This window comes from Xiphias gladius, chromosome 23 (assembly GCF_016859285.1).
Source record: "Xiphias gladius isolate SHS-SW01 ecotype Sanya breed wild chromosome 23, ASM1685928v1, whole genome shotgun sequence".
In the NCBI taxonomy this organism is placed as follows: Eukaryota; Metazoa; Chordata; class Actinopteri; order Istiophoriformes; family Xiphiidae; genus Xiphias; species Xiphias gladius.
Window position 1 is genome coordinate 9,775,001 of NC_053422.1, and position 15,183 is coordinate 9,790,183.

The 15,183-nt window shown below is 40.2% G+C and overlaps 1 protein-coding gene across 3 annotated transcripts in view; it reads right to left on the bottom strand.

The window, feature by feature from the left end:
• The window catches only part of LOC120785123 (ecto-NOX disulfide-thiol exchanger 2-like), a 156,317-nt gene extending 149,315 nt beyond the window's left edge, over positions 1–7,002 (bottom strand). For all 3 annotated transcript variants that reach the window (XM_040119513.1, XM_040119511.1, XM_040119510.1), the window contains exon 1: positions 6,804–7,002. In XM_040119513.1, the coding sequence (XP_039975447.1) occupies positions 6,804–6,825 (22 nt within the window). In that variant the 5' untranslated portion in view covers positions 6,826–7,002. The remainder of the gene's footprint in view (positions 1–6,803) is intronic.
• Positions 7,003–15,183: the final 8,181 nt, after the last annotated feature.

Consider the following 15,183-nt stretch of genomic DNA (forward strand, 5'->3'; position numbering starts at 1 on the left):
ATTTAAAGATTTACAATTCTACCCGTGCAGCATTTTCTCTAATTACATACTTGCATAGCAACAACTGTTGTACACTGTGGGCCCTCTCTGAGCTATTAATCTGAATATTTGACTTATCCTTTTTGCTTTCATTATTTATCCTTACTTATTCACTGATTTGAGGAATAACTTACCAGTCTATAAAAGAGGACATTTCAAATTTCTAGGGATCTGAAGAATTCCAAATTTGTCAAAAAACAACGAAAACAAAAACTATTCTGCCATTTCCTGATGCTCTAAAGGAATGTCAAATCACAATTCACAACAGAAACTTGCTGCAACATAATGTAAAAGCCTTTATTAACTTGTCGCCATATTTTCATTTAATATCATCCAGGAGAGCGTGATAATTGGTGAAGTATTTTTTTTTTAATCACAATCTTGAAAAATGCTTCAAAGACAGGCTGTGTTTCGAAAAAAAAAGCTTCCAACTGCTCAACTAGTAACACATAAATAAATGCTCCATTAATTATTTATAATAAACTAAATGTTGAGACTTTGTAATGGTACATGCCTTGCCTCCATATGGCTAGACAGAGCTCAGAAACTTGGCCAAACTTTGCGTGTTGGCCCAGAAATGTCCGCAGCTAAACTTTTTGCACTTATCTGCAATCAACAGATATCTGTGTTTCCTTGCTTCCCTTCCATGGTGATTTATTTATGAAGACGATAACAGCCCTTCAAAGGTTTCCGGTACCCTGTTATTTCTATCTGAAAGACAGCAAGAATGCAGGTGTTACAAACAATGGCTAGGGAACAGTTGCCAACTTGCCTCCAACAATAACTGAGCACTGCAGTTGCAATAAATCCAATCGAAGTAGCACCAACAACTATAGCAACCTCGCACAATGAGGGTAAAACAAATCTACAGGACCCACGGTACTTGTTCAAATCTTTGTAGTTATGATGCAACCAAAGCCTCTCACACCACCAACATCACCAGGAAAGAGCAATCCATCAACAAAGTTGCCAGGAGAGTGAATGCACAATTATAGTACTCAATAGCACAACTGTCCACTGCAGTGGTGGCAATTGTGGAAAAGCACCATTATACACCAAATCCTGACATAAAGGGTAACAGCTATAATGGGAAGATTTCTTGCACCTCTCCACAAGTTTTAAAAAACGAGGGAAGTAAATCAATTTTCCAGTCAACTGCTTTTGTATGTGCATGAGGTGCTACAATATAAGACGGCCAGAGTTAAAAATACAAACCCATTTAGTGCCAAACAAGCCTTACTGCCCCAACCAAAATTAACATATTTCTTTCAAATGAGGGAGCTAATTAGCTCTGGGGGCAGATGTCACAGAAATAAGCTTTCTAACATGATCATTCTGAAACTGCGACATAACAAGATGGGAAGGGATTCACTTAAGCTCCTTGTCAGGTTGCCTGCTCAAAAGAGGACTTTCATTAAATAGATGCAAAAGGGTTCAAACTGCATTTAACAATGCTGCCTGCACATGGTTAAAATGCATTATGAAAATTATCCTCGAGAACCAAATTTGATGATGGCTCTGCTTTCTTCGTAAGTCTTTTCAGTTCAGAGATATTCAGATTCTGCTTTAAATAATTGCCCTCTGCCTGGGGGGGTTAAAAACCTCTAAGAGCTGAGGCGAGTTACTTTCTGCAGACACAGTAAAAGAAAGTTGGAGAAGTTATTTTCTATTACAGTTAAAGTGATACAAATGGAAAGAAAAGCAATAGCCTTATGCTGACCATACACCAGACAACAATCCACGTGATCTCAAAGTATTGGGCTGAAAATCAGGACATAAATCTGCACACCCCCATCATGTACGTGGATAGGTGTGACGACCCAATAAACTGTCTGAGCGTAGTGATTTTCTTAATCTTTTTCACCATCAGTGATTGACCAAACAAACCTGCTTTAGCTGAACGGCGTGGGCTGCGATATCAGAAAGAGAACATGCAAATGTCGTGAGGAAGTATTGGCCATCGGAGCTGACAATAATACATATGACATTCTACATGGTCAGTGGTCTGTTAATGTTGAAATATAAATGTATGAGTGTGTAGCTCAACACCAGAGATTTTCAGACTTTCCATGGGGAATATGAAGGCCAACATTTAAAAAAAAAAAATCTCTGATAAAACCTTGTTTGAGTCATGTAAAATGTAGGTTCGTCAGTCTTCACAAAATCGTAAATAAAGTGTGCAGCTCCGAAGTTAAAAACACATTGATTAGTGAATAAAAAGTGAAATTTAATAAAACAGAGTGTATTACACAAAATAGTCACTTTATTGTAACATGATAAAGATGTGGCGTGAGTAACGGGTTTCGCACCAAATGCAAACTGCTTGCACGTTAGTGCGCTGAATGAAGAGCGGCACAAAGCGGCTAACTAGGATGCTACAGACTACACTGAAATGTAAATAATCACGTCATTAATTTTCTAACTTGTTACTGATATTCTGCTGGGCTTTCGATTTGTTTATAGGATCAGGGAGTAGAATTACATAACTCTAGAAATTCAAGGATGCACAAAATTATGCATATTTCCACCAACAACAGAATCCCATTGGATGCATACTGTGGCAGTCATGGTATTTGGGGTCAAAGTTCACAGGGGTTGAATTTTGGCCACATGACCAGGTGGAAGATCAGCGAAGTGCCCACCGCTACTGCACGGCAGCTGCCCACTCTTCTTTGGAGATTATGGCGTTGCTCTGCGTAATGGCAAACTTGCGCTTTTTGTGTGAAAGCCCTGTGAGCTGGTGCCCATGTAAACACCATACTCAAACTTAACACTGTATGGTTATGCTCACACTCAAAGAGAGTACTTCAGTTTTAACCAAATTAAAAGACCATTTTAACCATAAATTAATAAATAAATACCATAATCCAACTCTCTGAGTATATCCTTTAGTTTGTGACACATTGCAATCCAACAAGCTATCCTCACAGTAAATCGGCCTCTTCCATTGTGACTTACTAAGGCTTTTTAGACAACAAACGAATTTCCTGGGCTTTACATAGCATTATTAGCCTTTCAATAAGTGACTAGCAACATGTTTCTCTGTACCCCTCCTATGTTGGCAAGGCCAAACTGAGGCATGACAGAACACTTAATGTGGACAGGCAGGCCTCCATCAGCCTTTCATTTGACAGTGCTCATGTACAGTAGCACAAAGAAATAAGTATTAATGGAATCTTCCATAGGCAAGTCTGGTCACAGACACAGGTCATCCCCCAATCTAATTATTGACTAGGCAATGTCTCCTAATGCATGAAAGGCATAATCCTCTATCGACACTTCCCTGTGTCTTAAAGAAACTCAGTGGAGACAGTAAGAAAAAGTCATTGGATTCAAAGAACACAATTTTTCAGCATCATTCACCCTTTGGCTCTCGATAACCACACTGGCAAAACTGCTCAAAGACTGGGCCAGAGTAAGACATGAGGAGATGCTCCTATCCACAGAAACCCAGCAGTGATACTGCTAGAGGTACTCAGAACGAGAGCTTCCTTTATCTCTGACTCATATTTTCACATTTCATTATGCTGCCTCTTTTCCCCATAGCCATTGCTACAAGACACACACTTACTGCTGAATTGTTAGCAAAACTGAGCATACGTTTCCTGATTTAAAAGGCAGATTTTTCCAAAGATGACAAATATCTTCAGACTCTACAATATCTCACTCTGCATTCAATTGTGTTTTAATTTAGCCATACTAGCACCATTATCCTGGGGCCACTGTAAACTCATAACAAAGCAGATATCAAGTACTTTCTCTCTCCCACTCTCTCTCTCTTTCAATCTCTTCCTCTCTCCCTATCTCTCTATATTTCCGTCAACCCTCTCTGACAGCCCCTCCCTCCTAAAGGCAATCCAACAATGTCCTGCTCATTGATCAGAGAGGGGATCGGTGGAGTGTGGAGGTAAATGGCTGTCACGGGGAATGATAGACCTTAACTCAACCATGGTTGCTCCTGAGGCCACTCAGGCTCCACTTATAGTGATGGATGCAAGGATGCCGCCCATGACATTCTTGAGAGTGGGGAAGACTTTGTTCCATCGCTAGAGGACTCAGGAAACATTAACATAAACATCCATTTTAGAAAACACTTCATCTGCTTTATCCAGACGTGAGTTGATGACAAGGTTGAAGTCACACACCACATAGCTTCTATGTATTCCGCTTTCATTTTAAATTCTTAATGGAGATGGTTTCTTTTGGCGCTAAAACGACATTCCATAAATGTTTTATTTAATCTACGCAAAATTCAAAGGAAACAATTTTGACAAGTCATGATTTGTCTCATTTTCAAGCAAATATTCCCAAATAAATCACTGGTGCCAGCTTTTCAAACTGGCACAACGTTTTTCCTTTTGTTAGGGCCACAACTAACAATTATTTTCACTATCTCAATTAATGGAAGAATCAAGAAAAGTCTCAAATCCTCACATCTGAAATATGCTGACTTTAAGTCCGCAGCACTTAAACCAATAATACTTTCATTAGACAATTCCTACCCTGCCCGTGTCTTTCACACGCCACACTCCCAGTATGTCACACAGGCGGAAAACACGGATTTATCGATTTTATTTTTTTGAAAATATCCCAAAATAGCACCAGTTTCCATGATGGATTAAAAAGCCCCTGGAAGGATTATATTCGCAAACGATAGCTCTTTGTAGCGTATAACCTGTGTGCTGCAGGACAGTTTTTAAAGTTAGTCCCTACATAAATCCGTTACAGAAATAATAATCAACGCATCAGGCGAGTGCTTTTCCAGTCGTCAGCCAAGGGGGTTAACATTCAATGCACGCACACGGAAGTGTAAAACAGAATATGTAAGAATATGTAAGACGTATTATGAGTTCTTTTGATAATAAAACAGAAAAAAGTGCAAAACAGGAAAGGCCTAGCCTTGTGGAAAAAACAAAAAACGTGAACATAGCGGTTGTGGCGGTTGCTTACCATTCCTTGTGGTTGGTTTTTCAATATTTCGGTTATCGTAACAGCCCTAGTTTAATTTGCCACTGTGCTTTAATGTTATCCACTAGCTTCTTAAGCAATAATGCAGCATTTGCCTTCCAAATACAGTATCTAGTCCACAAATATAAGGATTTACGACAGGTCATCAGTATGACTGACTAAACCTCACAGCTGTGTGAACAGAGGCGCTCCCTCAGAAGAAGGTTTGCTCGCATGTTCTCAGCACTTGGCCGGCTAGTTACTGGGGGAACTAATCACCGAATTATGAGCACTTATCCATCATTAGATTGGCTGCGAGAGACCTGGAATAAGTTCTAAATAAATCACAGCTCTGTAGACCGCAGGCAGCTGAAGCGGTGAACAAAGTGTTGGAATTAAGCTGAGCACTGTAAGCCTGTTGGTGGGAGGTGCTCCTCTGACGGTTCAGTGAGGGTGGTAAACAGTTGTATTTTACTACAGTAAAAGGATCAGAGGGAAACTAGGAAATAAATGGGCGGAAAACACAAAGTCAGGGGCACTTCACTTTAAACCCTAGATGATTTTAATGCAGCAGTCATATAAAGGTGGAGCCCAGTAAGAAATCAGGAACTCCAAGAAGTCAGTGGGTAAAAGTATAAAGATGCCTGTTTAATCAATGTTTCCCAGTGCCTATTAGTTGCACATACAGTATCGATACTGACTGGGAACAGACTGGAATTTCTCTTACGTGTTGTTATGAAACTGAAGTGGTCCAAAAAAAAAAAAGAAAAAAGGAAGGTATGGGATCCTTAAGCCATGCGACCCTTCTGTGGCTGGCGAGTCTGATAAAGTAAACTTTGTTTATCTCCACCCAAGCCACATCAAATGATTTTTCAACAGTTAGATCACACTTCACCCAAGTTCCCCATCACTCACAGGATGAGAAAAGGGATAAAGGACATTATAAAGTCAAATGAGCAAGATGCATTTCATTATGAAAGGAAGTAAACTAATCCTGTAATAAACTTTTGGAGGAATAGAAACTTTTAAGCACCATGGAGCAAGTTTAAAAATTGATTTAACGACAGAAAATGTTTTTCTAAAATATCATGAATTAGCCCCTAATGAGGCCACTGTTAACTCACAATTTGTCAGTGGTGGCAAGTTACTAAGCACATTTACTCAATCACTGTAACAGAGTACAGTTTTCTTGTACTTTACCTCGCTCTTTCCATTTCATGCTACTTTATATTTTCTATCCCGCTACATTTCAGATGCAAATATTGTACTTTTAACTGCACTACGTTTCTTTTAAAACTTTAGTTACTGTTCACTTTGCAGACTCAGACTGACAATACAAGACATAATTAACAGATAAATGACAATGTAAGAGAACAGGATAGGACTATTGACTCCCTGGGGACAAATTTACAAGCTGCACAACACTATATAAATTCATTGATATCAGCTCCACCTTTACCAGCTGCAGCATTAAAGTGATGTACACTGAATGCATCTTTTGTTATAATCCCATAATATGATACATATTATCCTGAAAAGGGCCATTTTGCAGAATGACTAATTTTACTTTTTGGTACTTTAATTACATTTTAATGCTAATACTTGTGTACTTTTACTGAAGTTAAATTCTGAAATACAGGACTGACCCCCTCACAACTGTGAATGTGACAGAAAACAAGACCAGATGTTGGCTAAAAACAACACCGTGTACCGATATAAACTCAATGGGTTACACAAAATGTCTCTGGCACATCCGATGTGCGCCTCCGTGATGTGTGTACCGTGTGATGCTGTGAGCCTAGGGACGACCTGCCTACCGGTGTACTGCAGGAGAAACATTGTCCTCTGCCTCAGGTTTTTTTTGGGGGGGGGGGGGGGTTGAGCGGGTCCCGCCGACGCCAGGGTCCCTCAGCTTGGTATAAATCCTTGAGGCGGAGGAGTTTTCTCGGCGGCCGGGAAAGGGCGAGGGCTCCACGGCACAGCCCCGTGCGCCTGCCGGCCAGCGGTGACAGGTTACCACCTGCCTGACGGCGTGCGCCGCGAGAGAGTAAGAGCTGGCAATACGATTAAACAGAACTTCCGATTATGCCTTTCAAAATAAATCCCACGGTGACGGTCGGTCAGCAACGCCCTAATTTTGGACTTTTGAGACAAACGACTTGGGGGCTATGTTGATAACCACCCTAGATGACTGCCTCTTCAGAGAGTGCCGCTATGCACACCTGACCCCGAACACTTGCTTCGTTATCTTCATCTTTGGAGAAACGTTATGCTTTTAGTTCTTTTAATTTGAAGGCAGGTGCACTTTATTTTCCCACGTTACAAAATGCGGGAGGTGGGCAGCAAGTTTTCCATGGGTGCAAATGGGCTGAACGGACTTCTTCAGAGTGGTGTTTTGTGAATACAGTAACCACAATTAAGAGAGAGAGAGAGAGAGAGAGAGAGAGAGAGCCAAACAGTCTCTTTATACTGCGGTCACACAATTTCAGCAGAATGGGAACAACAACAAAACAAAACAAAAACAAAACAAAACTCGGTAGTGCACATTGTTCCAAAGTCGTGCTACCTTTGTAGTCACACAATTTAAAGAGTCTAAATTAGGTTCGTAGTAGCAGTTTATTATCAAAAGAAACCAGAAAAACAGTGTATAGATCCTATAAAATGAGCCTAATGGATTTTAGTAACGTTGAATCTGTATTTTATTTGAATGCAACTGCCAGTGGGCGTTACATTTGCAGCCATTCAGCCTTCAGTTTGTTGACATGTCTGCAGAGCTTCTCGCCCAGTTTGCGCCCCTCGTGTATCAAAATACATTTGGGTCACAGAAGTAGCCATCAGTTGCCGATGGATACAAAAACAAAACAAACAATACAAAAACAACAACAATTACAAGAAACACACACACACACACAGTGCCTCATCACTTACTGAGTGTAATGCTAAATTTTCCCTAAGGCTGTCCTTTGTCCAAGTGAGGACACTGTGGAAATTGTCACAGTAGTGGGCAACTGGTTTGTTTGCCCCTGCCGTCATTACAACTCCTAAGGTTTGCTTTTCATAGCAGGATACAGGGAACTATCTTTGTGACGTGTATGGAGAATAGGGGCCTTTGCACAGGCAAAATTGCACTTTCATTGGATGAATATGTATTCATTCATATAGCTTCCTGTGTCAACTCGGTATTTCGGTGACTGACTCCCACTCAAAGCTTTTCAAACCCTTTTTTTGGAGCAGAACAAAAGCAATGTACACCATTACGTATAAAAATGCACTGTGAAGCTGGTCTCATCCTCTCACAATAGTCAGATACTGGCTGGTGGAACAACTCCTGCATCCAAACTGTCCCTGTGCTTCACCGCCAGCGTCTGGCTCTTTGCCTAACATCACTGAACTGGGAAACAGTTCTCCAAACACCTGAGCAGCACGTTAAGCAAATGTGTTATCTCCTCCTACTAAGTTAGTTCAACATTATCTACTCATTTCACGTATTGTATATTTGCTCTTGGCCAGTTTTACCAATGGAGAAGCTTTTATGGGCAAGCTGCCCTCAATTCTTCTGTCAACAACTCTTCAAAATGTTGTGTTTGGCCAAAACCAGTGAAAACGTTGTGCTTAGATCGATGTTATTGACTCCCATATGCAGTATACTTCATATTTACCGTAAAGACACTTACTACAGCAACAACAGCAAAGAAAGGAACAGCAATTCTTTTTGATAAGTACAAATATTCTCCTATCAGAGATGTTTTGGCAGGGGTAATTGTTCTCTTTCTGAAGGCAGTGAAGTGGCTGCATTGGTTGATATTGTGACCTGCTAAATTATACACCATTTACTAACACTGTAGGGTGGGAGAAATAATTTGAAAGCCTTTCAAAGTGAAAAGCCAGGTAAATGCTCGGGCAGCAGGTGACCCTCCGTTTTCTCTTTGCCCGGTCTGAAATTGTTTTTGTTCCAAGGTGATACTGTGCATTTACCACTTGGCGCTAATGTCTCCTTGAGAAATGATTTAGAATAACTGTCCCTTCACCCTGGAACTACAAAAAACAGGTCACAGATAAACAGCATGTGAGACATATCCTAAAGTGGAAAAGAATTAGGCCCACAGCGCATCCATCACGCCCAGCAAAGTGTTCTCAGCATTGATTTTTAAACAACTTTGATGTAATTACAGAAATAAATGAGGCATCTGCTGTTCACAGAGAACTGATGCTGATTTCTCAATCTGCACAGCCATTTTCTGGATTTGAAAATTACATGTTAACGATCAGACTCTGCAGTAGTGAATATATGTCAAAGCAACATTGCATAAGAAATGCATTGAAGTAAAGCACCTGATGTATGAATACATTAAAAGTAAAAGAGTGCTCTGACTTAGTTTATTATGGGAACTGCAACTCATTTATCATCTGACTTGGGACAATGTAGCTTGAAATAGAGTTTTCCTTTCAGTGTGCTGTGCATAGTGCATAACAGGGCAAAATAAAACAGGAACAGGGGGTTTGAGCTTATCTGATGCTTTTTGAAGTGGTATTATAACTTGTTTGACCTCTCACATTTGTAAATTTGTAATGTTTTAATCAACTACCAGGCTTTGTTGGCTCAGAATCTCTTATGGCTTAACACAGGTAATCAAGAGTGCTTGAAATTTGTAGGCGATCACACTGCACATATAAGAGGTAAGGGCCTTTATTAAGAAATCTACACACAGTTAATTTACTTCATTTGCCAATTCCATTTCAAGCTGATTAAGTATGGATGTAATCAAAAGCACTGCTGATTGCTTATAGCAAATGGTTTACCCAAGAGAGACCGATATTCGCTATTGATGCAGAAAATAACCCGTTCCGTACATACTGTATTTAGTTGTGTGACTATATGAGCATCCAGTATTCAGTGGTGGAAGAAAAGATCCTTTACTTAAGTAAAAGTGAGAATACCACATTGTAGAAATACACTATTAGAAGTCTTGCATTGAAAATGTTCACAAAATGTACTTAAAGGCCCTAAAAAAACTACAGTATTTCCAAAATCAGCTTCTTACTACGAGTAATGGAGTCCTAAGATTACACAACTGTCAAAGCTCTGCGTTTTCTTGTCCTTCTCCTACGCAACTAAACTGCAAGCATCTCAAGTTTGTAAAGTAAATAAATAAAGTAAGTAAATGCGCTTGAATTGATGTACTTGGTTACTTGGCTAGCACTGCCAGAATTACTGCAAGTGTGGAGGGCCTTGTGGAATATTCAAATTAAGTGAAATGCACTCTGTGCTGTGATGCTAGTGAGAGCTCAATTAAGCTGCTGCACTGTTTAAAAGTGTTGAATGAGACAAATCTAAACACCAGTATTCATCATCTGATGCTGGTGTCACTGAACAAGGCCAGATGGGATTTGGCTGGCTTAACAGGAACACATAGTTGAATGCAAGCGCTGAGTAGATCAGAGCATGGCTTTTTCTGTATGTTTTGAAACCTAAGACCATCTATTTTTTATACAAAACAAACAGGCAAAGAGATTTCAAGTCCCCCACTGGATGAGCAAGATGTGCTTCATGTGTTGGTTGCACCGGTGTTTAGTGACCATGCAGAAATGTACAGCCAAACAGGGCTCTCTTTCACTGTTCATGTTTCCTCTGAAGAAAGGCAGTCATAAATAATCTTAATGGTTTCCAGACTGAATTCAATTACCTCTGTCACCCAATAGAAATGAATAAAAGCGAGTGTGTGCTCTTATTCTATTTGCATGTCCCTGGGGGATGATGTTTGCATTTCTTCAGTTTTCAGACATTGGTTTGCTCTCCATGGCTTGCTTAGTCAGAAAATTAATTTAATCAAATGCTAATTTGACATAATACATAACAGATGCGGGAGACCTTCTGTGGCTTTTATAGACAACACCATGCATTAACAACACAACAGTCCTCTGCAGCAAAGTGAACTTGGTGGCATGAAAATGGTGGTGTAATAAATCAAGGTAATTCCTGCCAGAAAATTTCCACTTCGCTCAAAAATGAGGAACAATTTTCACCATCACAGAAAACGTCACACTAACAGTTTCTTCAGTCAAAGAAGCATGAATTTGACCCAGCTCATTCCAACCTAAGGCAAAACGTATAAATCAGATGATCATTCCTCAAAGCCCCATTGAAATTTTAATTAAGTTATGAAACTTTGATTATTAAAGGTAACTTTCTACCTCAGGTAGAAGCACCCCACTGATATCTTGCCCATATCTTGACTGATAAATAATGACTCTCTTTATCAAACCCTCCTGATATGCTCCCACCATTGTTACAACTATTTCATCATAAAAGCTAACCTTATTTTGAAAATGGAAATGCATAATAAAACAGTTGAAGATCTTTGATTCATAGATATTCTCTCTGAATGCTGTGTAGATCAAATAAAGCCACTTATTATACTTTCACACACAGTGTGAGCTTTACATCACAGTTGAGTTCCACCTACTCCACAGGGTCTTCACATCCTTCTCTGAGCATAAAATACTCACACGTTTTGCCTTCCTTGACATTCTGTGCTTCTTTATTTAGCAGAAGCATAATGTGTTGCTCTACATAGCACAAAGTGCCTTTCAAAGTAAAAAGTGTAGCATGATGTACTATTATGCTCTTCCCAATCTAATAAGAGTTTTCAAGGAATCTGGCCCTCTGAAACTAGAGAAAGTTATTTTTAAATGGGCCACTCAGGGAAAAAATTGTCAGTCTGACATTTTGGGTAAATGAGAAGTACGATGTGTCTCTCATAGGCCTATCTGTTACATATGACGCTAAAGACAGGATACAGTTAGCTTAGCTTAGCATAAGCAAAGACTGGAAGCAAGGGGAAACTACTAGTCGGACTCCATCCAAAGGTGACAATACTAGTTAAACTGTTATATCTTGATTGTTATATCTGTACAAAAGTTGTAGTCAAAGATGCCGGGTAGAGATTTTACTGGGTGTTACCTTTGCACAGAGCCAGACTAACTGCCCACAGCTTCCAGTTTTCATGCCAAGCTAAGCTTACAGTCTGTTAGCTGTAGCTTCATATGTACCATCAAGACCTGAGAGGGGTATATTCCAATCTAACCCTCCGCAAGTAAATAATTTTATTTCCAAAAATTTTAAACTGTCCTTTAAAGGTGCTGTATGCAAGCTATTGCTATCGCTACAAAGCCAAAGTTAGCCTTAACAGCAGTTTACTTACCAGTCTAGAATTCTTGTTCTGCTTCTATTTCTATCGCTTGTTTTCTTCTACTGAAGGCAGCATGCTAACCAGCTAGTCCCAGCCCGTCTTGTCTCGTAACACCACTTTGCGATAGTGAGTCACTGTAGCATCCAGTCTGCCCTCAGTCCAACATGAGAAGATGAAGAAGTAGTGAATAAAGGAATAAATTTTGATGCTGAACTTGCAATGTTTCTTCTACACTGGTAAGTGAACAGCTGTAACTGCTAACATTTGGTATGAACCGATACCAAAAACTTACATGTAGCACCTTTAAAAACTACTGTATATGGTATCCTTCATTTTGAAATCGATTAATTGTGAGTTTTCCAGCTCAGCCTTGAATGAAACTGTCACAGTTGGAGTTTGATGATGTTTCGTGATCTCTACTGACCTCAGTTGAGTAAAAGACACAGTGCAAATGATTGTGAGCTCCAGACACTTGTCCTTTTTGCTTTTCATTAATTTCTCCCCATTTCTCTGTGTGGTCCTCCCGTTCACTCCTATCCCACTTTCTCTCCCTCTCTCTGTCTCTTCTGTCTCCGTGTTATGTGTCCTTCATGCCATATCATCATTATTCCTCATTATTTCCCATCATCTTTTGTATGACACCTCTCCGTACCTTCTCGTTCATTAGTGATTAGCAAGTGATATTTTGGACTGAGAAAGTTGATGCGATTCTTCAGCCTGTCGGAGCCACACCGAATTAACTGAGCACCACATCGTCCCAGTCAATGGGCTGGCACTTACCAGTTTGAGTGATGTAATGTACTGGGAGAAAGCAAAAGAAGTGATAACAAGAAAGGAAAAGTGTGGCTGAGGTGTTTTATGTTCCAGGAAACTTGTGCTGAGGTCACAAATTTTCTCAGAGGGGGAGGAAAGAGATTGGCGTTTTGTCAGTGGCAGCATTCGGTAAATTGGATTAAATCCATACGGAGGCCAGTCGGTCTCTAGAGGGTACCCCCCCCCTCCTCGCAGCATGAATACTGATGCAAGGGTTTCATGTAGGGCACATAATAACGGCTCTTAACCTCTCTCTATCACCGAATCCCTGTCAACAGCACGAGCCTCAACCATCACTCATAGTCTGAGTTCATTTGAAGATAAAACATCATCAATATAGCGATGTGGGCAGGCTAGATTATTTGTTTTCATCACAAGGGAGTCCAAATTCCCATTAAAATGCCACAAGGATCCTGTTCCACAACACAACAGTTCCATGACAGTGAGCGGGCACTCTAATGCATTTTGGCAGCTGTGTTGTGCAGCTAGCTGGTCATGATATCTGGCACCAAATGTGCCATCTGTGCAGATAAGAATCACATACATTGGCCCTTAGACAACATTAACACAAGGCCAACAGAGTCGGTGTTTACTATGCTAAGGATAACGATGAGGAAAAAAAACAAAATGCCGTGTTAGCAAAAGAGAAAAGAAGAGGATATTTTTGTTTAGAGGGTAATTCTGGTTCATTAGAAGTTGCGGTCAAGTTGTGGGATGGCAACATCACTAAAGAGAAGTCAGACCGGGAAAGAAGCAGCTTTTCAGCTCTAATCTTCACTTCATTTGTGTGCACAAAGATTCCCTGTGCAATTAAAGATTATCCATACATTTCCTCACCTGGGGTTTTACCTCCGAATAAAGTGGTTTTGATCATCTGGCTAATCTGTTGTCCTTTTTACAACCTGTTATATTGTGGGACTGCTTACAATCAAGCTTAAAATTTGAAGAAAAAACATATTTAGTTATTATTATTTGAAGAGTAATAAAAATCTCAGCTAATCTGCTACCTGCTCTGTCATCAGATTGTATTTCACATGTTGCTTAATCCCAACTGGAGCACAGAAATATGTGACATCTACTTTTTCCAGCTGGGCCGTGCCCACTTCAAACCAGTTAGAAGAGTGAAAACAAAACAGCATGGAGAGAAATCTGTCATGTTAAATAACCCAAACTGGTCTAACTTTGGCATAAAACTGTCAATAATAATAATTTTAAAAAGCTGATTGAGAAAGTATCTTTTTCAGGGTCTTTAATTTAGTATGCAATGTCTTTATAACTGACAGAAACGATGGCTAAAACTGTGAAAATAAGACCCACGTTTTAATAATGTGGAATTTCCTTTAAATCTGCAAAAATATAACCATCATGGACATGAGCTTATTTAAAACCACATCATCTCTTTGTTTATGGCTCAGCATGCTCATTCTGTGGTAATTATGCATCAGACACAGTCCAGGTTCATTACCATCACTTTCCTCCTCCTGCAACATTCAAGTGCCAGTCACAACTGATAGAGGAAACCAGCAAGGCATCCAAATCCAACCAATCCTGCAACCCTCTGCCCTGCCCTCCACCTCTCACTCTCACCAATTAAGAGGGTGTGGTTAGCAGCCCTGAACTTGACACTTCCCGTCTCTCTGCTTTAATTATGTCTGAGTCGCTGAAGGCCACAGAGAGGACAGGGTCCAATTAGTCCACCGAGACAGAGGGCAAATGGGTGACGTCACGTGCACACATGCCAGAATCCATCAGAAAGAGCCAAATGGGCACTTCAGCTGTCAGTGATGAATGAAAAAGATCATCTAAAGAAGGGCGATGATTAGAGGGATGGGGGTGAAGGATGGGAGGGATCAGAGCTGATGAAAAACAGATGACAGATATGTGGCTATATGTAGCTAAAATAAATAAAGATACTCACCATCAGCTAGTATGTGCCCTAATCACTCTAAAGGAACTTCTCATTTGATTTTCCCTTTATCCAGACTTGATTTTATCACCACTTCACGTTTGATCTTTATTGCAACCCCCTCTCTCACTAACAAAGTCTCATCCCCGTTATCCCTCTCTGCCTTTTTTGTCTCTCTCCATCTTTCCCTCTCTTACAATCTCCCTTAATCTCTGCTTTGCCCACGCCTGTGAGTCTGTTATTGTTCTGTAGCGTGTCGTATGTTTTTCAGCCTAAATCAAATGCTAA